At 38.9% G+C, this 25,264-nt stretch overlaps 1 protein-coding gene across 20 annotated transcripts in view; it reads left to right on the forward strand.

Moving 5' to 3' along the window:
* foxp1.S (forkhead box P1 S homeolog) overlaps positions 1-25,264 on the forward strand; it is a 629,350-nt gene that overhangs the window by 585,260 nt on the left and 18,826 nt on the right. For 13 of the 20 annotated variants that reach the window (XM_018259715.2, XM_018259719.2, XM_018259717.2 and 10 more), the window contains 5 exons: positions 1,185-1,272; positions 8,063-8,146; positions 22,286-22,372; positions 22,873-23,074; positions 23,166-23,278. In XM_018259715.2, the coding sequence (XP_018115204.1) occupies positions 1,185-1,272; positions 8,063-8,146; positions 22,286-22,372; positions 22,873-23,074; positions 23,166-23,278 (574 nt within the window). 20 annotated transcript variants of the gene reach the window in all.

Consider the following 25,264-nt stretch of genomic DNA (forward strand, 5'->3'; position numbering starts at 1 on the left):
GCCTAGCTGCTACCCTGGGCAAATGCTCCTAACTCTTTACTTACCTCTTGGTGCAGATTCTGTCCAGCGCAGTTCATGGCAGCCATCATCTTCTCTTCGGTAATCTACAGGAAGTAAGTGCCGTGTCGGTGCATGCACAGTTGGAGCAATTTTCTGTTTTGGGACAACTGAGCATGTGCTAAAAGTCATTGAAATTGCCGAAGCTCTGGAAGAAGACCCAAAGATTACCGAAGCGGCTGATGGTACCCATGAACTCCATTAGACAGAATCTGCACCGAGGGGTAAGTAAAGAGTTAGGGGCATTTGCCCAGGGTAGCAGCTGGACTGGGGAGAAGGAGGGAGGCGGTCAATGTAGGGTAGGGGGTAAGGTTTTTTTTTTTACTTTGCGGTTGAATTCACCTTTAAGCAATTATTCCCAGTGGTTGTGGGACTTTCCAGAGCTTGAGATGACGCCTAAATCATCTAATCAGTAGGAAACCCCTTGAAAAATACTTCCTGGACTCTGTATGGAGCCGGGCAAAAAACGGTTTGGATGCCCTTCTTATAGGAAATTGCAACTATTATAAGCATTTTTTTGAAAATAATGAATCCAAATTTGCAAAACTGCTTATTTTTGGAAGTGCTTAATAATTGGAACAACTTCATTCATTCAAAGTTGAAATCCACTTTAAGGTACATTGATCATAATATAGGGTGGCGACTGAAGCACAATAACATTGAAGTTCATTGTAAGCAGTTGAGCACAAAGGATCCTTAGAACTGGAATATGATTGTTACCTCCGTTGAGTCAATGAATTCTCATAGCTGGGAAAGTTCTATAATTTGCCATTGATCTTTACTTTTACCCCTTTCTCTAAAAGTGATCATTGTTTTTACTTTCAGCCCTTACATATTTCATATCACTGACTAATTTAAAAAATGGAATTGTTGGAATTTGTCTGCCTGCTTAGGGAAGTGGCTTTATCAGCCTCTGTACAAGAACAACGTATGATGAATCAAGACAGGCCTGTGTAATTGCACACTGCTCATGTTTTGCACTGCTCTCCTTTGTCTGTGTTCAAGCCTAACCTTTCCCTTGGATTCAGCATTAAGAGCAGACAGGTCCATGTACTATGGGCATAATCATTGTTGAAATTGCAGGTCTCCTCAATATGTTCTCATTAGCTTTCTTTATATCATTGCAGACATCTCAACAGCGAGCATGCACTGGATGACAGGAGTACGGCCCAATGTCGGGTTCAGATGCAAGTTGTGCAGCAATTAGAGTTACAGGTAAAACATTCGGGTGCCTGATAGCTTTACATTTTGTCGTTTTTGGTACAACTGTAATTTCTATACACCTGCAAAAATGTGTGTGTGTATTTATAGTACCAAGTTTGGATGCACTTATCCTTTGTATATATGAAGCACAGCATTTTAAGTGTGTTGGAGGCAAGGGGTGGCAAATTGTGGCTTTAATAAAAACTGCTTTGGACACTTGGGAGATATGGATCCATGCTGAATCAATTTTGCTATGTATGGAACTTTGGGTGGTGCAATTGGCATTTTTGATCAACCATCTTGCCATCCCATCAGAGTTGGGGTGTTTAGTCTCAAATTTTCATTGAGGAACAGAACAGCACTATAGCCGTCCAGGTGGTCAGATATCACTCAATAACCACCCTTTCAGTCTTTGTGCTGATCAAGTATGTCTGCCTGTGTATGGTTGCCTTTAGGCTTAGTGATCAGCTCTGCGAAAGATGTGGCCCTAACAGTTCCAAGTTGGTTGAACTATTTGATTTTATGGTTTTATTTCCTAAACCTCTATATATGCTTAATGTTTTTGTAACTGCTGTGTAACCATGTGTCGTATTTCAGAGCAGTGATCCCCAACCAGTTGCTCATGAGCAACATGTTGCTCTCCAACCACAAGAACATTTTTCATGCTAACGTTGCTCCCCAACTCCTTTTACATCTTAATGTTGCTCACAGGTTCAAAAGGTTGGGGATCCCTGTTTTAGAGAATCGAAGATCAACAGATTTGGGGTAGTAACTGCACCCACAATCTTGCTGCCAGTTGATGTTATTGTAGGGGGTTTGAGTTAAATATAATTTTTGGATCAATACAGCCATAAACGTGTGCAGAAACAAACAGGCTCCCCTGGCCGGCTGGAGAAGATCAGAGACCGTCTCATTTAGTGTTTGTTTTCTTGTGCTATGGAAACTTTCACCTGTGCATGTTATAATATACCCATTCATATACAAGCTGCTCTTTGTGAGGCTTTCTTCTTTGTTTGCTTCTTTCAAGTCCACTTCAATTTAATATTCACCATGGCTAAGCATCTTCCACAGCACATGGTGGGTTAATTTTAGATCTGTTTAAGGTTTATCGACGACGTTTCATTCCAATTTAATTTTGCCGAGTGGCTCGCTGTAAGTGTGCACTGGCATAAGGTGAGAAATTAACCCCATCATTTCATGGCTCCTTGCAAACGCTGATTATGTTCCGCTTTGCATATGCGCATGCCATTGAAATGCCTACTTTGTATGCATGACACCAGTGTGAAGATATATAGAGGGCCCAGGGCTAAACAGAAAAGATAATTACATTTGGAATTTTACAGAGTTTAAAGTCATTTACAGCTTCAAATAGTCACAGAGAAATATCTGCAAAAACAGACTGAAACTTTTTGTTGTTTCCGTCCCAGGAAAAAAAAAAAAAATATATCTATTTAATTACTTAAAATGTTAATTCCCCCCTAACAATTTGTCTTGTGTCATTTGGCTCTGGCTTTTATTGTCACTTCTTCTCCTGGTATACTCTTCATTAATCCAGTACGGCCTAATGTATTTCCTAGTATCGTGGGGTGACGCGTAAATGATCACGTCTCGCAGAAACAATTACAGGAGGAAGTTGCTTGGGTGGCTGCATTAGTGGAAAACAACCACAGACCAAGTAATTAGCCACTTTTATTTAAATCCAGGGTTGATAGCTGAGAGCTAAAAGAAGGTCTCACTTGAGCATTTGGTTGAGCTTTCATTTCTGGCATGTCAGGCTGCTTGTACTCTCTGCTCAAGGCCTACAGCCCAATGCTGAACCATCCAGAGGGGAGCCACACAGCTGACACTGAGAATCTATTATTATACAGAATGCTTATGAATCACTTCTGCAGGCGCTATCTCTGAAGGCTTTTGTGCTTGCCCTGACATCAGGCTACTTTGCTGTAGCTTTTCTATAGCAACTATTGCTTTCATTCCAACTGCCAGGATGCGTTATGTTGGTAATTGGGGAGTAACCCCTAATTGTCAGCTAAACTAAACTGTAAGATAAAACAAACTTAAAGGAAAACTATACCCCAGAACAATGTAGGTCTTTATGAAAATACATTGCATAAAACAGCTCATGCTTCACCATTTTCGTAAAAATATACTTTTTTTAATGGTATGCGCCATTGGGTAAATAGACAATTGCAATTTCAAGGGCCGTCTCCTGGCACCATACAAAGTGCACACTAACAAACCAAGAGCATGAATACACGTTCGATCACATCAGCCAAATATTGGATAAAGTTCCATCTTCCTGTTACAGTTTGAACTGCAAAATCAGGGCCAGAACTAGGGGTAGGCAGAAAAGGTAAGAGACACCCGGCACACACCCATTCAGGGCCAGATTTCTCTTTTTGCCACCCCTAGGCCGGCCACGGTCCTTCCGCCCTACCCCCCGGTGTGCATGCGCGCGCATGCACACACACATTTATCCTACTTGGCGTACGCCCAGCAAGTAACTAGGAAATTTGCCTTGCATGTAGTCCTCTGTGCACTAGCAGATGGTGCGGCGGGGCGGCATGCCGCCCCTGAAATCGTGCCACTCTGGGCTCAGGCCTTTATGGCCTTGCCCAAATCCGGGCTTGCACCCATTACGTCAGGTACTGCACTAGTGGTGTTGGCTAAATGTTGACATGGCTTAGTCCCTGGTCATCTGTGAATATATGGAGCCGCACATGCTGAAATATGCAGCTGGGGAGTTTTACCCCATTTATTATTTCACCAAAGGTATGATACATTTGGTAAAGCATTTAATGACGTAAGACTTCCCAACTGCATAAATTGAGTGTGTAGGCAGGAAAGACACATGCCTGGGGTTGCAATGCACGTATTTCTTCTGTTGCCTACCACTAGTTCGTGCTCTTGTCCCCCATCAGGTGCAGGATCTTAGTCATTCCCCAAAGTCAGCACACAAACGCTTCTTCGTGCACAGGGGGTGAAGTTATTGCCTTGGGCACCCAGCCGGCCTGGCATAATGGTGTCTCAGGGTATAACATGTAAAATGTTTACCAATACATATATTCCAGTTTAGAAACATTCTTTAATAGGCCACTTAATATGATAACTAATATCTGTTGTTTTCATATTCATTCTGCAAGTTTAGTTTTCTTTTAAATTATACTTAAAGGAATCCGTATACCCCGTTCTGACCAACTAATCACCGCCTCCATTGTACATACAGGTCAACGGTGGTTAGCTTCTCTGGCATTAATATCCATTTATTAATCTAAGAATGCACAAGAAAAAGGCAAGGCATGGAAAATCACATTATATCACTGTCTAATAAGCTTGATAACAGCAAAGCCAATTTACAATTTTAATGCAGGCATCTCTTTGATCCGCTGTGCCTTGTGTTGCCACGTAACATTAAAGAGCCTATTGTATGTACATTTGCATTCAAGCATAAGCCATATGATCCTTTGGCATCCACAGAGAGTCTTTTAGGCTTGCAGCATTGCTCCCAAACAGATGTCTAAAGGCAGAGAAGAGTTGTCTAAAAAGATTATCACTGTAAGAACACAAAGAATGGCAATGCACACAAAGGCAATGTTCTGTGAACCCTGCCAGCTTCTATACACTCTTTTTCTAATGGCTGATGGGAATATGGCACTTCCCACCCATATTTATAATATACCAATAGACATAGAAGGAATGTTTTGTTCATAAAATAATTTATATTGTTATGCAGTAACTTTTCTGTTCTTGTTCTGTTGAAGCACAAGACAATGCTCTTGTTAGTTGCTCTTCCACATTCCTGACATACATGACATGCTGAATGCCGAGATAGTTATACCTAGGGCAATGAATTAATACCTTTGGCACCTTGGAGAGATCTATGACACTTGTCACGTTTCGAAGAGCCGTAATGAGTGGATTCTGCAGAACAGCAGTCTGTATTTTCATTGAGTATTGAGGGGCCTAGTGCATTCATCTGATATTGCCTGGTTGGCCTCCGTCATCTGTCTTTACCTAAAACTGTGTCTCCATTCTTGAAAATGAGAATAATCCTATTAATGAGAATGTTTCGGATAATTTCCGCAGGAAGTGAAAGGTAATTATTATTAATATTGTTATTGCTGTTTAGTAGCAGACACTGTATTACAGTTTTGCTGGTCAGTAACAGTACAAGTAACTAAAGTGCCTACTAGGTCATTGATCCAATTCCTATTATCTATAATGAGATGCTAATAAAAGCAGTTTGGGGTTTTATACCTCTAAATGAAGCAAACTTTTTTTTTTTTTTTTTTTTAAATGTGAAAATAATATAAAATCCCGTGCACTGAGGCCTGACGGATGGATAGAAATGTATTGTCCAGCCATATAGTTGGTCAGTTATTTTTCTATATGACATTTTGGGGAGCGGGACAGATAAAAAATATAAAGCCATCTATTGCATCTTCCACAGAGGTCATTGGAGCCCTTTCCTTTCTGGGGCCATAAAAATCTCTTTTAGGGCCACATCCTGCTTGAGACCTCTAGCTAGAGTCCTGCGTTGAATCAATTTCTAAGACCCGAACCGCAACCCACATATTTACCCACTTTAATTGGCTACCCAAGCCGGACCCGCAACTGCCTTATCCACAACCCAACCTGCTGACCACCATCAAACAGGAAGTGATGTTGCTGCAAACTGGAAGTGACATCATCAAAAGTGGGCAGGGACACAAACAAGTTTTTTAAAAGGACTAAAATATAGACAATATAACATAAGAAATTAAGATCAGACCCGCAACCCACATCTATACCTGCACCTGAAAATCCTACCCTCATTCCGCAGGGTACCCTCTTTTTTGCGGATAACCCGCGGGTACCCGAGCCACTGCAGAACTCTACCTCCAGCTGGACAGCCCTTTATTGTGGTGCTCCATGCCAGTTGTGAATGATGTCCATTGGCCTTTGAAAACATTAACAGTAATGATACGATCTACCCTAGGAAATTATGAATATGGCCTTTAAGCAAGCTGACCCAATAATATCACTCTCTCCCCTATTCCCGTGATTGGGCAACATTTCATTATCTTATTAGTCAGTCTGGAAGCAAAATGTTCTTCTTGTTTGTGGCCCTTTAAAGACATGTCTCTCTTTAAATTTCTATTATTTATGTTAAGTACAAATTTTGTGCAAAAATTGACTTTGCAACTCAAATGCAATACGAACAGGCACTGATGCGATGGAACTGAAGAAACAGAGGCACCCGTGTTCCATCATTTAGCAGCAATTCCCTGCACTATTCAGTCCGTGTTCTAGAGGAGAACACCAATAAAATAGATTCTGAAATGATTATATTTCTATATCTTGATAAGAACAAATACTAATATGATTTAAATTGAAGCTTAAGGTGATTTGATGCATTCTACATAAGAATAATTATCAGCCTTTCAGGGTAATTTCAATCCGGTAGCGTGTAGCCATATGGATCCAAAAATGACTTCTTGGCTTGGCCAGTGTCATTTGGCAAGCTGACAGAAGTTCGGCATAAAACTCAACCATTTCAAATCATTCGAGAGATTCTTTTTGATAAGAATTCCAACATACAAGCCAGAAATTCTATACTTGGTATTTCTTTTATGTATAGCTGCCAAGGCATGCCTTTTTTTTTTTTTAAGAGTTTCTTTTTTCTTTTTGTGCAAATCTAATAATATACAACAACCATTAACTTAAAAAGAAATCTTCGTAAATGCTGGTTAGTGATGTCACCAGTAATAATTTATGCTTATGTCATATAATCCTTGAAAACTGTGTATTATAAGAAATAATGACAAGATATTTGTGTCATTGTGGAGTTCCATGACCTGTAAAATGGCATTATCCCTGTGTCTTGGGATCTTTAGATAGGTCCTCTGGGACTTCTAATATCCTTATCATTTACAGTAGGGGGTACATTATCCCTTATAATACATGAGTGATACTCAGAGTTCCCTGTATAACTCAGCCTGCAGCCTTGTGCCTTTATATGGTCACAGAACAACCCCTCAGTGACTTCTAATATCCTTATCATTTACAGTAGGGGGTACATTATCCCTTATAATACATGAGTGATACTCAGAGTTCCCTGTATAACTTAGCCTGCAGCCTTGTGCCTTTATATGGTCACAGAACAACCCCACAGTCACTTCCAATATCCTTATCATTTACAGTAGGGGGTACATTATCCCTTATAATACATGAGTGATACTCAGAGTTCCCTGTATAACTCAGCCTGCAGCCTTGTGTCTTTATATGGTCAGAGAACAACCCCTCAGTGACTTCTAATATCCTTATCATTTACAGTAGGGGGGTACATTATCCCTTATAATACATGAGTGATATTTAAAGTTCCCTGTATAACTCAGCCTGCAGCCTTGTGCCTTTATATGGTCACAGAACCCCTCAGTGACTTCTAATATCCTTATCATTTACAGTAGGGGGTACATTATCCCTTATAATACATGAGTGATACTCAGAGTTCCCTGTATAACTCAGCCTGCAGCCTTGTGCCTTTATATGGTCACAGAACAACCCCTCAGTGACTTCTAATATCCTTATCATTTACAGCAGGGGGTACATTATCCCTTATAATACATGAGTGATACTCAGAGTTCCCTGTATAACTCAGCCTGCAGCCTTGTGCCTTTATATGGTCACAGAACAACCCCTCAGTGACTTCTAATATCCTTATCATTTACAGTAGGGGGTACATTATCCCTTATAATACAAGAGTGATATTCAGAGTTCCCTGTGTATATATATTTATGGTATTTTTCCTTTTTTTCTGTAGCTGTCAAAAGACAAGGAACGTCTTCAAGCCATGATGTCACATTTACATGTGAAGTCCACAGAACCCAAAGCAAGTCCCCAACCTGTAAGTATTTGTGTTATTAACCTACCTGTGGTGTTTGTGGGAGGCCAATTGTATACATGCGGCCACTTTCTAGTGGCTTGAATGATGCTGGGATGATGTGGTGTACTGAGCCTCATATTCACTGTCAAAACATTGTTGTATGGAGAAAAGAGATAGATATAATATCATCCCAAGCCTGAGAGGGGGGGGGGAAATATTTGTTGTTATTATTATTTTTTAATATTATATATTTATTTTTTAAGTTGTAAAACTATTGTATGTTTTGAAGAGACATTTTTACTTACATGTAGCAGAAAGATATCTTTGGGTGGGAATATTATCTTCTCCTTTCATTACCATAACAGTGAAGAGCTAGAATCGTAATAACACTATACTCTTCTCTAGAGCCCCTGATCATTTTCAAGAACAGAGCTTCCCAATTAGAAGTATCATTAAAGCATTAAAGCTAGGAATAACACCTCGTAGCATCCACCAACAACCATAAATAATGTTATGGCTTCCTGTCCTCTTAAGGCAGAGACACATGCGAAGATTTGAGAAGATTGAATAGCAGGTATTCTGCTCTTTGCTGTTTTCCGTGATTTGCTATCCCAATATATTGAAGATTTGAGGAGGTTTAGTCGCCTGGCGACATCGCTCTCTTCTTCGGGCAATTAATCTCTCCAAAAAGCCTTCCCGCCGACTAGATCGCCAGCGGGATGGCACTTCGGAGCGCTTCGTTTTCTGAAGTCGCCCGAAGTTTCCTTGTAAAGCAACTTCAGACAACTTCTGAAAAAAGTGCTCCAAGTGCCACCCTGCCGGCGATTTAGATTCTAGCTGGCGGGAAGGCTTTTCGGAGAGATTAGTCACCCGAAGAAGAGGCAATTTGTCACCGAATGACTAGGTCTCCCAGAATCTTCTCATGTGTCTCTGCCCTTATAAACTCAGTTATCTTCTTTGGATGACATTGTTGTTCTCCAATCCAAACACATGCTTGAGCGATGGACCCATTGCTTTGAGGCCAAAAGTGTTCTAGACTACAGGTCTTCAGCCATGTTCACAGCCATGTGTAATTAAATAGATATTTGTTCTAAATTTAAGGTGCCCCTCAACATTTTCTCTATAGATTCATTTCTTCTCTACGTGGCTTAGAAAATTATATAAGTATATAATTTTATAATTAGGATTTTTTTTCCATTTTTCATATACCATTCTCCAACTAAATTTGTTTTGAACTTCTGTGTCCCTTCCAGCATTGAATTTTCATGAAAAAATTATTATAAAAATGTGCGTGCATATTTTTTGAGGGGAATAAAAGGAGAAAAGATTCTGAATTCATACACAGCAGGCTTACTTTTAGACACACAAAGCTGAAGCACTTCTGTAACCATTTATTTAGAGTCCATGCTAAACCTTTGATAGCTATAACATTGTTAAAAATGTACTTAAAGAAGGCTGAGATGTAACGCGACAATGCGCAGCCTCTGTGAGCTTTTCCTATTGTCAAACGTAGATTGTTTGGGATCTGATATGTAAATGAATTGTATTACTCGCTTTTAGAAATAGAGAGCAAAGGAAAAAAAAAAATTGCATTTGTGCATGGGAAGTAACTACCTTCACACGCAACATTATCAGCTCTCAAACCTTTAATGTTTGTAGTTGGGAAAATGAGTGAGCGCTACTTTATTGTCTGGCCAAGTCTGTTCGATTTCATTTTATATACACCATCTGATAAGTTTCAATTACCAAGGACTTGACAAAGCAATAAAAAATAATTATACAGCAGAATTGAATTTTCTGTAAAATAAAATAAATGCTACAGTTTGGGGGGAGGGGGACATCTTTACATTTTCTGACCCAAAATTCCCTTCTCCGTTCAAAGATGCCAAATTACTGCTTATAAACGAAATAATAAATTAAAAGCAATGTTTCCTGTAATGTTCTCAACAGAATTGCTACAAATTGTGTTTTTTGCCCAGGGTGACCACAGCAGGGAAGATCTGTGTCTCCAAAGATGCCCCAGTAGCTCCCCATCTTCTTTTCTGCTGATTCCTGGCACATACTCTTGGCTGCTGACCTGAGCTTAGGAACTCATATTATGCGTTACTATAACGTAAAAGGCATGATACAAGGCTAATTAAGCACACTGAGCATGTGCAGAGTCACTGACAAAAAAACAGCCTTACAAGATCCAAAATCTTAAGCTCTTTTGGATATATTTGAAGTTCTGCATTGTTACTCTTATAGGGCTGCTGTACCTCTTGGCTAGTTCAGTAAGTTCAGTGGATAAAATCAGTGTCAGACTGGGCCGGCGGGACACCGGGAAAAAACTCGGTGGGTCCCAGCGGCCTAAATCCGCTTCTTAGTGTTGCGCGATCCCTGTTTGTTGGGGGTTGTGGCAAAATAAAAATGTTCTCATGCGAAGAGACCGGCACCACTTGCTTATGCAGAAACGCGACGCGTTGCACTAGAGCGGCAGCGGGGGATGGAGGTGGGCCCCAAGCCCCCCAGTCCAACCCTGGATAAAATTAGGTATGCACCAAATAGACTTTTTTTGGGATTTTGCCAGAATCCAGCCAAATTGTGAATTGAATCTGAGCTGGGAAGGGTAATGTGCAATTTTCTTAATCATTTGACCTATAGTCACTTTTTAGGGGATTATTTATCAAAGTCCGAATTTATATCCATATTTTCTGCTACAAACTCCGATCAAATCTGCTTGAGTTTTTTTACGCTTATTTATTATTACATTTTCCCCACATTTTTTTTTTTTTGCTGGAAAAAGCCCAATTTTCACGTTTTTTTCTGACTTTTCATTCGATTTTAACAATTCTTTTTTGGATTTTTCACCCGAAAACTCCGATTTCTTGTGTTTTTTGCCCAAAAACTTTGGGGTATTGTACGAAACCCAGTGCACATCAAAAAATCATTGGGACTTCTCCCATTGACTTATATGCAACCTCGGCAGGTCTGAGATGCCGGATTTTCTATCCTCTGGGTTTAATAAATTCTGAAAAATTTGTGATTTTTTAAAAGTTAGATTTTATAATAATTTTTCATGATTTTTGCATTCAGAGTTTAGTAGATAACCCCCTAAGTGTTTTGAGGCTGTTCAGCCAGGCACTTGAATTCACGGATTCTGAATCCTTCCTTAAAAAAAAAAGATCAGATTAAACCAAAACCCAAATGGAATCCCCCTGGATTTGGTGTATCCCTGGAATAAATTACACCATTTTTAGTTTTAGTTCTCTTTTAACGTTCCCTGTCTATCCTGCTGCAAGTCTGCAATAAAGTACTTAATTGGTTCTAGGGTTGCCACCTGTCTAGTTTTCACCTGGACAAGCCCAGTTTTTGGAAGGACTGTCCGGGTGAAAACTGCCTGTCTGAATTTCCAAATCAGGAAATCTGGACACGACATTGAAGTTAATTCCACATCACCACCCTCCCCTCAACGTCAGTGGCCCACCCCAGAAGTCATCCACCCTGCCTCCTACCCAGATTCACCAAATTGAAAAGGTGGCAACCCTAATTGGTTCTGAATAAAAGTAAAATAAAATGTCATGATGCCTTTCATTACACGTGTCTCAAGTAAAGTGCCCAAACGGGTTCTACCCAACTCTGAATTGATGATTGACAGGCAGTTTTATATCACAATAGTTATTATAGTTCAAAAGCCATTTATTGGTCCTTTTGGTAACTATAGATTGATCCTACAAAACTAAAAAGCAGATTCAATATGGCGGCTTCTGCTTAGAAGCAAATTATCAAGGGCAGTAATGCTTTTGTCTAACTTATTCTGACTTACTTTACCTTTCATAATAAGCCAAGGGATAATCTTTTTCCTTTAATCAGAATCCCTCTATTTTGAATTTTTATTTTTTTTGCTGCCCAGTTTATTAAGCCGGAGTATTTTGTGGCTTCTTTTACATAGGTGACCAATGGTGTCTGCAAAATCCAGTGTATATTATAATTACAAAACTTGTCATCAACATTTTGTATATTGTGTTGAAGCATAATTGCATTTCGAGAATGGCCAAACGTCAAACAACTGTCACCCAGGAAAGAAGCAATATAATTTTTCTAATGGCTGAGCAGTAATTACGTTTTTTTTTCCAGACAGTACACCAATTCAGACTTGACCTAAAACATTTAAAATAACATTTTCAAATCAAATGCTTGGCTAAATATTCCATTCTGTGTATTTCTTTTCACCCTAAGCAAAAAAGCAATTAAGAATATTTTGAAAACGCCAATGGAACAGAAAAATATGCGTTAAATAGAAATATGTTGGAACAATTAAAAAAAACGTATTAGTGTAGCACTTCAAGTAAAATTTGCTTTGAAATAAATATGCCTCTCTAAAAATAATGAATTAAGTTGCTTCATATTTATCAAATTTTATGATCAATTTAATTTAGATAAATAGGTTGAACAGACCACTGGATAATTACCCAGATACATTTATTTTATTTCATTTTTTAAATCAAATCCTAAAGATTTCCAAATACTGACTATTTTAGTGCATGGGAGGGCCCCGAAGAAATGCTGAAATACAATTAAAAACGGATTATGCTAAGAGTATGCCATAGAATTCCTCTAGTGTACTTTCGACTTTCTCATACATTGTATAAAATTAGAATTATTTTCTTAAAATGGTAAAGGTCTTTCAGTCTGGAGCTTTCTGGATAACGGGATCTCATGCCTGTATTAAAGAGGCTATTTAAAAAGAAATAGGGGAGCCATTTTTAATTAAAATTCTCGCATTAATTTAATTTAAAAAATTCAGATCAAACTAGAAACCACAATATTTAATGTTAAACATTTGATTGGATCTGGGCAAAACTCAATAAAATTGAGCAACAACCCGAATCGTATGATTTCTTTCGGATTTTTTCCCAGAATCGCTCGATTTTTGGGTGGCTTTTTCCTGAAAAGCCCAAACTTTTTAAAATTTTGCACTGAAAAGCCCGAAATAGTCCAGCTAATTCCAGCACAGACCACAGAAACTTCCAAATAGGAGAGGGACCTCTCCTATTGATTATATACAACTAGGTCTGAGATGGCAGATTTTCGGATTCTGGTAAATCTTGAAAGAATTTCGTTTTTTTCACAAAAAATTTGTTTTTTACAGTAAAAAAAAAAAAATTCTAATTTTTCGAGTTTCAGACTTTAAATAATATCCCCCTAAGTGTTTCATAGTGTCATGACATATTAGGGGCATAACATTTGCTTCATCTGTTTGGAAATGAATGCATGTTTAATTCAAATTGATAAAGGGTAGAGAGGATGGCTTTGATTTCTAGTGTATATCTAGAATTCCTGCCGTAAAGCTAGACAACATTTTTGTCCCATTAGTTCCATTAGCCGCCATACTTCTTGCCTCTCTCAAATTGGACCATCAGAACAACTGAAAATGTTCACTCCACATAGGGGATTATGTGAAATTACCCCACACCAATACTGTTCCACACACAGGGGTCCGTTTACTAAAGTGCGTTAAAAATATTCGCACAATATATAGACAGAATTTTCGCCAAATATGTTATCGCCAGTTTACTAACCTGCGGTAAATATGAATTTGCGAATTTTCTTGCGCAAGAATAATTGTTCGCCAGTTATCGCATTCGCTGAAAATAACGCTACGTACACATTAACGCATGGTTTCCTAAACAGAAAAATGTGCTAAAGACAAAATTAACGCCAGAATATTCGCAAACTTTTACCGCCACCTATGTAGTGGCGTAAAAGTATTTTTTTCGCCAGAAAATTCTCAAGGGGCAGGAAATATCCCATAAAACTGTTTTTTTTTACCCATCATTCTTTGCTGACAGGAGACAGATTTGGCTTCTGCTTCTGTTGCAACAGCAGCAGTTCCAGCTCAGAGTCGTATTATTGGCAGCGGCATCACAGTCCAAGGATTCGTCAGCCTCTACGCTTTTTTGGTTTCATTGTGATTGGCGACATTAAACTGTGCATTTCTATGAAGCAAAGAGATTGACTGGTATCATTTCTTGTTCCTATGATTCTATTGGCAGAAGGGTTTATATGATGCAGACATGTTTGATTGGTGTCACTCTGGTGATGTTGTTGGATGGTATAATCATCAGTCAATAAAGTTTATGAGTTTTGAAGATCCATTTCTGGCCATAAATGTCACAGTAAAAATTGCCATAATAACCGCCATAAAACAAGACTATTTAATAGCATAAATATTCGCAAAAACTTAATTTTTCGCCAGAAAATTCGCAACTCGCTAAAAATAACGTAAGCTGGTTCCTTAACGTAGTTACCGCAAGTGATCGCAATGACTTCTGAGCGCATCGCTGTTTAGTACAGTTAGTCGCTGCGAATATTCTGGCGTAAAAATATTCTCAGCGATAACATGCGGAAACTTACAATCAGATTTACCGCAATTTAGTAAACGGACCCCTGAGTATTTAACAAATGTGCGGCAAAAAATATAGAAACACATGGCAACAATATTTAGATCGTCGAGTAAAATAATAAAATAATAACATAAGCAAAATATAAATATTAAATATATATATATATATATATATATGAAGCCAGCTACAATAATGCTAATATGAAATAATATTATATTCCTGGATAATGTTACAATGCTAAATTTAGCTCTCCTTTTCAGGCTCTGATCTTGAATGATTAAGACCAAGAATTTCAGTGCAATTAAATCATGAATATCTACCCGAGCAGACTGGCGCTACAAATAAAAGAAATTGTTGCCCCGGAGCAAACAGCAGAGCAACATGCCGGCAATTCGGTGGCAGGGCGATATTTTGTTACGTATATTAGGAACAGTTAAACCCATCCTTCTTTAGGCACACATACAAGTGGGCTCTCCGGAGATCTGGCTATTATTCCCATGTAATACATTTAGGAAAAACAAAAACAAAAAAAAGATGCAATAATTGAACACTTAATGGAAATCCATTTTGATTAGGGCTTTACATCACTGCCTGTTTATGAAAATGACTCATGACTCATTCATCATTTTTGAAGAGAACGTGTCTCTTGAAAAGGGGATGTTGCTGCAATAGGAAAGAACAGTTGCCCTTAGTATAGATTTGCAGCCCTAGTGTCATTCCTGAATGGAGTAAGTCATCTGGTGTGGATTTTAATGTCAAATAATATATGTTATTTCTACGCACACCTCCTGGAGCTTTGCAACAGACCATGTAAAGGCAAAATATACCCTCTTACTGAGAATAGCTCATCTTTATTTCTTTGCCCATAAATACTCTGTAAGTTGTGAAGATATAGGTAATTCTGTACCTAGAGGAATCCTTCTTTCATGTAACAGAAAGCCACTAAATTGGGTTGTTGGCCCTTCTTGGATCCCAGTTCCAAATTTACATTCTATGCCACCTGAGGATAATGGGCTCAGTAAATCCTTTGGCTGAGAAACACTAGCCACAGTTTAGACAGAATTTGTTGGGATATGCTTACAATTCTGTAAATTCTGTTTGTTTATATGTAGTATTTATCTGTTATCTACTGTGTATCCTGTGCTTGAATGGCTGCCCCCATGGCTACACAGCAGCTTGTTTATATAAACTATAGTAGTACTTATCTGTTATCTACTGTGTATCCTGTGCTTGAATAGCTGCCCCCATGGCTACACAGCAGCTTGTTTATATAAACTATAGTAGTACTTATCTGTTATCTACTGTGTATCCTGTGCTTGAATAGCTGCCCCCATGGCTACACAGCAGCTTGTTTATATAAACTATAGTAGTATTTATCTGTTATCTACTGTGTATCCTGTGCTTGAATGGCTGCCCCCATGGCTACACAGCAGCTTTTTTATATAAACTGTAGTAGTACTTATCTGTTATCTACTGTGTATCATGTGCTTGAATGGCTGCCCCCATGGCTACACAGCAGCTTGTTTATATAAACTATAGTAGTACTTATCTGTTATCTACTGTGTATCCTGTGCTTGAATGGCTGCCCCCATGACTACACAGCAGCTTGTTTATATAAACTATAGTAGTACTTATCTGTTATCTACTGTGTATCCTGTGCTTGAATGGCTGCTCCCATGGCTACACAGCAGCTTTTTTATATAAACTATAGTAGTACTTACCTGTTATCTACTATGTATCCTGTGCTTGAATGGCTGCCCCCATGGCTACACAGCAGCTTGTTTATATAAACTATAGTAGAGTTTCTGAAGCAAACAAACCCGTTGTACCAGTGCAGCACAACATTGCATTATATTTTCATTCGTTTAGGACAGTTTAATTTTTTGGTGTTTCTGTTCCTCTAAGGAGCCAGTTAACCCACCATGTTTTAAGCATATGAGGAAGATCGGAGTACCTCAATGGAGCCTGCACAAACTCAGGGAGACCATAGAAACTCCACGATGATTGCCCTCATCAGAATCAAACTCAGAACTCCAGCATAGCAAGAGAGCAGTGCTAATTATTGCACCATCATGCTGACCCATTCTTTGGCTTTAAAGGGGAAGGAAACCTAGTCGGCGCAAACCCCCCACCCCCCCACCCGTTTGTTGCCCCCCCTCCCTCCTCCCCCCTGGCCTACCCGTCCCGCTGGGCAAATGCCCCTAACTTGTTACTTACCCTTCTGCGCAGGTCCAGTCCAGGGAGTTCACAGACGACATCTTCTTCCACGTGATCTTCTTCCTACTGTGAACGGCGCATGCGCAGTAGGATCATTTCGCCGGTACGATCTACTGCGCATGCGCGTGACTTTTGGAGCATACGCAGTAGATCCGTACCAACGAAATGATCCTAATGCGCATGCTCCAAAACGCTGTTCAAAGCAGGAAGAAGATCGCATGGAAGAAGATGTTGTCTGTGAACTCCCTGGACTGGACCTGGGCAGAAGGGTAAGTAACAAGTTAGGGGCATTTGCCCAGCGGGACGGGTAGGCCAGGGGGAGGAGGGAGGGTGGGCAACACACGGGAGGGGGGGTGGGGGGTTTGCACCGACTAGGTTTCCTTTCCCTTTAAGCCTGCCAGTAAGAAAAGCTCAGGGCCAACCCAGCACTGCTACAGAAGCCGAGGATCCATCTATAGCAATTGGCAAAGTCAGCATTTTGTCAAATTGTCGGTTGTGTCTTTGAATACTCATGAAACACCGTGTGTTTATAATCCCAGCTTTTTTTTTTTCTCTCCCAGACTGCAGTCATGTTTAATTTGGAAACTGGGCTCCTTTGGCAAATTAGTAATTAGAACAATTTTGTGGGAATATGTATATGTGTCATTAGTTTTCCTGCAAATTAATAGCGAGGACAAGGGTCAGGCAGACATTTTCCACTTGACTGCCTCTCCACTGTTGGGATTTGGCACTTTGTTTTGGAACAGCCACAGCCTTCCTGCAGGATCTGTCTTTTAATTAGTTTACCTCATAGCTATTATTACAAATATCGCTGCCTCCCTTCTTAAAATAAGATTACGGTTTCTACAGACATTGTGCACCGCCGCTCGCTGACGTTGGGGTCATTCAGATGCAGCGTTTAATCATCTGATCACCTCCATAAGAATCTCCTAATTAGAGTCCTTACATTACAATTCCAACTGGTAATTAGCCAAGATTGGCTGCTTCCTCGGTATCTTATTACTGGCGGCCCAGCAGTGGGTGTGAATCCGTGTCATTTGTCAAGTCACCCTTTTCTCTCCATTCCTCTTTTAAATCTGCTATTCTAATATTATTTTCAAGTTAAAAGCTTGACAGATATTTTTGGCTCTCGACTTGGATTTTTCTCTAGCCTCTGAATTTTTTCCTCCGCTGTAGCAGCTCTTGGAAATCTATGGGGCCAATAGACAGGACCTTGTTCTAGATAACAGAATATTACACATCAGTTTATAGAAAACAAAAATCCATAATACGCATAAATCTCTGCCCCAGTGGAGTTTATAATCCAATTTTCATACCAAAATCACACATAGGGTGTACCCAGGACCCTAGTGCTATGAAGCATCTTACGTCACTGCAGAAAAGGCTGATTCTAAATAGCTAGGGGACTATTGTAGCTCTTACAGTGACATCACTACCTGTAAATAATTAAAAAATAAATCTGAAATGTACATTCAGGTTTCTACAGTTCAACTGTGGCCTTTAGTTAGGGTTGCCATCTGTCTGGACAGCCCGGTTTTTGGAAGGGCCAAATTAGGAAATCCAGATAGGACATTGAATTTAATGACATGGTAATCAGCCAATTGCTGATTGACATGTCATCAGTCCTGCCCCTGATGTCATCAACCCCACCTCCTGCCTTTTTTCCCTGAAACGAAAAGTGGCGACCCTACCCTTAGTCTGGACTGCTCTCCCTATACATGTCTTATCATTTTATACTTTTTATATAATCTTCGTGGGACCATTGGATAATTAGTTGTATAGTCGAGGATATTCACTTGGGGTCCTGCAAAACTAACTGTGGCCCTCCATGGGATTTTTCTGGCCCCTAGTCTGCCACAATTTCTCTGTATGTAGTTTATATAGTGAATAAAGTACCCCCTCTTGTAAAATATAAGGATATTATAAGTTACCGAGGAGTTTCATGACCATATAAAAACACGAGGCCGAAGGCCGAGTGTTTTTATACAGGTCATGGAACTCCGAGGTAACTTCTAATATCCTCATATTTTACAACTGGGGGTACTTTATTTATTATAATACACAAATTTTAGTGAGTCATCACTACTCACCGTTTATAACTGATGACATCACTACTCACCGATTATAAGGATATAATTTACAAGATATTCATGGCTTTTGTGTATTATAATAATATTACACCTTATATATAGTGATGGGTGAATTGATTTGGCAGGTGCCAATTTGCGGCAAACTTTTCGAAACATTTTAGAATTTGCTGCAAAAATTTTCCCCCGCAAATTCACAGGCATAGAAAAAATTTTGATGTTGTCGACGGTTCCGACACCGGCGACGATTAACAGTCGCCCATTGATTTTAGTGGGCGTTCAATGTCACCGCCATCAAAATTTGCGTTTCGCCAAATTCGCCATCACTACTTATATCATTTTATAATCTGCCCTCTACATTAATAGTGCTAAAAGTTCATCAGTGGTCCTGCAATCTGACTGTGGTCCGCCACTCTGGACAGATATTGTATTTTACAATATGTATCTCAAACAATGACAAATAAATGAAACATTACCCATAAATAGTGATGGGCGAATTTGTGGCGAAAAATTCACGAAACGGTGCCGGCAAAATTTTCTGAAATTTCGAGGGTGTCGGCGAATTTTCTCCAGCGAATTTTCGCGGGCGTTTCGTGAATTTTTCCCGCCGGTGGCGAATCACGCAAATTTGACGCGAATTCGCGCCTGGCGAATAAATTCGCCCATCATTACCCATAAAGTATTTGCTTTAAATGAGGGATGTTTATCTGTTCTCCTGTGTTCAAACTTTGGACCTTCATGGGATTTTTATGGTCCCCAATCTGCCTGGATCTTGCTTTACTTGTTTTATCACGTTACCCTCTTTATATAATGTGCCTACTACATTATTTGTTGTATAAAGGAGGTTTATGTAGTTTTGTGGAATGACTGGGATGCTCTATGGGATTTTTATGGACCCCACTCTAGCCAGATCTCTCTATACATATAGTCTTATTATAACAATCCTATATATTTATTTATTTATTTATTATGTATTTATTTTATGCATACCACTTGTGTCCAATGTTTCGGTTCTCATTAGGACCTTTATCAAAGATCTTTCTCAGCAGAAGCCAGTGATGTATCCAAGCCCAGTGCTGTTACGCAGCAGAACTCTTATTCAATTCAAGTATTTTCTAGTTAAGCCACTGTGGTTCTCCATGGGAGTTTTGTGGGCCCCCACTCTGACCAGATCTCTATACAGAAACAGCCATTTTAATCAGAACTGGGGTTTTCATACCTTAAAGGGGACCTGTCACCCCAAAAAAATATTCAAAATCCTATTTTATCACATTAGTCAAGCAAAATGAACTTTAATTACACTATACAAATTATTTGAATATTGTTTCCTTCCGTCTGGGAATTCATAATTATAGCAAGCAGGCAGCAGCCATTTTGAGGACACTGTTATTAAGACAAGCCTTGTATCATCTCAGAATCTTGTTTGTGAACCAGAATGGGGGACCTGATGTCCATCCCCATGTCCTGGCTACACAATTAAATGGTAAAGAGAACGGGGAATGTGGGGAGGGCAGTGATATCTAGAAAGTGCTGAATGGAAAGTGAAAGTAATTGTCTGTCCCGCCTCTATGCCCATGGCATAGAGGAGGGGCAGACATTATTTGATTGACAGCCGATATGTTTAAATGAGCTTACAACAGCTATGAATGCTTTAATAAAAAATAGAAATTGGATTTCATGTTTAATTTGAAAAGGACTTTTACTATACAGATTTTTGTGTCCGGGTGACAGGTCCACTTTAAGTCTACTAGAAAATCATGTAATCGTTAAATAAAGCCAATAGGCTGGTTTTGCTTCCAATAAGGATTAATTATATCTTAGTTGGGATCAAGTACAAGCTACTGTTTTATTATTACAGAGAAAAAGGAAATTATTTTTTAAAAATGTAATCATTTATTAAAATGGAGTCGATAGGTGATGGCCGTAATTCAGAGCTTTCATGATAATGGGTTTCCGGATAACTGATCCCATACCTATATATGTCTTATTACTTTGATAGACTTTTATACATGAATTTAATCAGCCCATTACATTGGAAAACTTTACTACTTATATATGTCAGAAAATAATATCTTGCTAAAGTATATCCATCCTATTCTTTAAGAGAGTTCAGCCATACCCTCGACTTTTTCAATTTATCTCACCCTCCTTCCAAAATCACCTAGTAAATGAGGATAAATGTTGTCTGACGCCCTGTCCAACATTCATAGTTGTGTCCGTGGATTTGGAAATATTTTTTAAGGTTGAAGGAGTCAATGTACTTGTCTGTACATTTGAGAAGAAAAAGAAAATCACATTTCTGCATTTTTAGTTTTTTTTTTTGCGTAACTAAAACTGAACATCTGGGTCCCATTTAACAGGAGAAAAGAAAACACAGAAAATTATTTAATAGACTATTAAAATACAGCATTACTTATATCTGCACTAGTGGGTTATCATTAAATCACAACAGTGAGTGACTGGTAATACGAGCGGAGGAAATTTTGTACGAAAAGAACCGCAATTCTGATTTCTCTCCTTGAAACACGTTTTCTGTGTATTTCTTTCCCCTTTTCTCATTTATACCGACCAGTCTGTGTTAGAATTCCAACACGGTTGTGAACCCCATCGTAGGATAGTTTTATAGAAAAAGAGTAACTTCATTTCCCTGTTGAAGAGGTCGCGTTTCATGTCCCCGGTGGAACTAATGTTTAAATCATGTTCTGATAAGGTCCATTTTTTTTTTTCAAATCAATTAATGAAATACTGGAATTGATATGATTAATACCATATACCTTTCTGTAACATGACCTAATACTTTGGCTGGCGCTTCCAAAGTTAGGCTGGCAAATTATATTTAATGGCAAATAATATGGTTATGCCCTTTTTTCTTTAGCAGAATTTCTCAACGTATAATTGTAAAAAGAAATAAAAACCGTGACACCGTAATAAGGCTGAATGATTGCAGTATTTAACGGCACTGTATAAAGTGTTTTGATTTATAGATTCTGGATATTTTTCAAAAAAGTAGGTTGGGGCGGAAAATAAAATGAAAGAACATTGTTGAATTAATAACGGGGCTCTGCTTAATGTAGAAACAGAGCGAGAGTTTATAGGCGCCTATCTAGTATTTTATCTCCAATATCCGTTGATTTGCATTCTTTGGGAGCCAGGGGTTAGCGTTTGCAGACGTTGCGTTTACGCGTCGAGGTTGTACACGAAGTTGACACTGTATTTAATCAACCTACGAGAGTGTTTAGTTAATTTGGGAATTAGTTGAATCCATTGCAGGGGTTTAGTTAATAAAGTGGACAGGTTGTTTAAATACTTCCCAAAGCGAACCTTATGTAGTCATGTTCCACATTTGCCAGCCAACTTGATTTATTGAACATGGCTCTTTGAAAGTTCTATATTCCCTGTTTGTGAGTTTCAGCCAGTATGAATAGTAATGTATAAGTACGCAGAACGTTCAAAAACACATTTTCTTCCAGCAGTTGTGCACTACATTTGGGAGGGAGAATGGATGGATCTGTTATAGCCAACAGCTGGAGGAAGGAATCACTGGCATACTTAAAGGGGTACTATCATTATTATTATCCTTTATCGATATAGGGCAGACATATTTTGCAGCATTTAGAATATCATTCCCATCAGTCACCAGTGGGGCTTATAGTCTACGGTCCCCAACCAAGGGTCAGATGTATCAGGAGTTATCCCATAATTGCCCTTTTGAAAATATTTCCATTTCTGTGCATGCGCTTTATTTTCTCAATCACTTGTGAGCTGTGCATCCTAAAGTGATGTAGATATAGGTGTGGGATAGGGTCCGCGACTTCTGTGACAGAATGCTTTGCGGTGTAGCTAGAATCTTGGCCATTAAGCATTTTCTAAACGCTGCTTATTGAGAGGGAGGAAGGAGGCACATCCATAGTTTATGTAAATACAACCCTTCTTGACTTTACATTTGTGGTTAGGGCAATCTACAGACTTTATTTTGTTGATGGTTGTGTCCCTTTAGAACAAGCAAGTTTAGCGTCCGAGCACTGAGCCCTATCCTTTTGTGATGTTCTCTCCACAGCTGAACTTAGTATCGAGTGCCACACTTTCAAAGACGGCATCAGAAGCGTCTCCACAAAGCTTACCTCATACTCCCACCACCCCAACTGCACCACTCACTCCTATCACCCAAGGACCTTCTGTCATCACTACCACCAGCATCCACAATGTGGGACCCATACGGAGGCGGTACTCTGACAAATACAACATCCCCATCTCTTCCGGTGAGTTGATCTTTTATTGGGGCGATTCAAGAGAGATGAAGAAATGGTCTCTGTTTCAGTCGTTATATGACAATATTATCCTTGCATTCAGATCCGATGATCTCTGTTGACTTTCTGTCGTTGCCAGACTTTGCACAGAACCAAGAGTTTTACAAAAATGCAGAAGTTAGACCACCCTTCACATACGCATCTTTAATTAGGCAGGTAAGTGAGCAAGCATTTTCCTTCTGTTACTATATATAGTGCTAAGAATACTAGTGGTAAATAAGATAATAAAGGGCTGGCACATACCAGGCCACACTTCTTGAGTTGATGCTTTTTAGCCTATAACTAAGTGCCCCTAAGGCACGAAACGCGCAAGGCTTTGCTGTGATGTTTTTTGCTAAATAAATACTTTTTAGCAACATCAACTCAAGGAGTGTGTTCTGATATGTGCCGGCCCTTTATTATCTTTTTTGCAATATTTGCCTCCCCGAGCTGAAGGTCTGGGTCTTGAGCACCTGGACCCCCCTTCTTTCTGGGTAAGTCAACACCTTCAACTAATTGTACTCGACACCGAATGCTTTTTCATTTAAGCCTAATTGTTACTACAGTTCTACACCATTAGTGGTTATTTAACCCTTACGGTTAAATAGTATGATAATCATTTTGTGACGTACAGTTTATGGTGCAGCGGCAAATATTAATTTCTTATCTGCTGCCATCACTTAAAGGGATTCTGTCATGATTTTTGCTACTTAATTATACTGTGTACATTGCACATAATTCATTCTTCCATTGAAAATTTTATTCTTGAACCAGTAAATGTATTCTTATTTTTTTAGTTGTAATAATGGTGTGTAGGCAGCCATCTTGGGTCATTTTTCCTGGTCATGTGCTTTCAGAAAGAGTCAGCGCTTCACAATGGAATTACTTTCAGACAAGCTATTGTTCTCCTACTCAATGTAACTGGATAAGTCGTTATGGGACTTGGATTTGTACTATTGAGTGCTGTTCTCATATCTACCATGGGAGCATTTTTAGCAGGTGTCAGGGAGCTGTTATCTGATTACCTTCCCATTGTTCTGCTGTTGGGCTGCTGGGGAAGAAGGTTGGGGTTAAGATTACTCCAAATTGCAGTAAATAGTGAGCAAAGTTTATGTGCGCACAAGTCACATGACGGGGGACACCTGGGAAACTGACAACATGTCTAGCTCCATGTCAGTTTTCAAAACTAAACCTAAGAAAAAAAAATCTGCTCTTTTGTCAAATGGATTTCAGTGCAGGATTCTGCTATTTACTGATACGTTTTGTAAAAAAAAACATGTTTTCCCATGACAGAATCTTATTAAAACTATTAATCTATAGTTTTTTTCATACTGTTATTGGCAGTGTTTTTATATGTAACCTGACTGATCACGGAGAAATAAACCCATTTTTGTTGTTTCACTATTTATTCTTCTCCGCTAGTAAATGCCGAATCATTACAACAATTTCCCTCAGTATAAATATTGTGCTTGCCTATTTATCAAAATGATTTTCGATGCGTTTGGTGTTTATACAAGCACAAAACCTTTTGCCAGAAGAAGTCTGAGAACGGCAATATATCGCATAATTGCTTTTGATTAAGTATTACAATACGATGTGATTATTACGAAATTCATTTCACACAACAGTGAAAATCAGGCTGTTTAAAGATGGCAAGTCAATTATCACAAACTACAGTAATCTCTGATCCCTAGAATTAATCTGAGCTCTAAATAATTACTGAGCTTTAATCAGGCTGCTGAAATGTTTTGCATTTCCCTTTGATTCTCCTTTATGAATGACTGATAAATTAATATTTCTACTAGGCAACAGAAATAAAAAACCTCAAAACAATTAGATAATTCTGTTTTGAATGTTGTCATTGAACTGTTAAATAGGAGCATTAATCTCTGATCATGTTGTGATGATTGACTTGTTTTATTATTTCCCTCCTAAAAAGTCATTTTTTTTTAAAGAGAAGAAGCTTGATGTGTTTGTTGGTGGAACGATTATAGGTGTTTTCAAAAATAATCTACTTTGTGTCTTACTTGAGCAGTTTAAATCCCTCTGTGTTAGGAAGACTCAGAAACTCTTGCAGATATGTATTAGATTCTAACAGCGGTAATATGTTCATTGAATAAAAGCCCTTGTACTGAAAAGCCTAGTTCCTTGGCTTCATCAATT

This window comes from Xenopus laevis, chromosome 4S (genome assembly GCF_017654675.1).
Source record: "Xenopus laevis strain J_2021 chromosome 4S, Xenopus_laevis_v10.1, whole genome shotgun sequence".
Lineage (NCBI taxonomy): Eukaryota > Metazoa > Chordata > Amphibia > Anura > Pipidae > Xenopus > Xenopus laevis.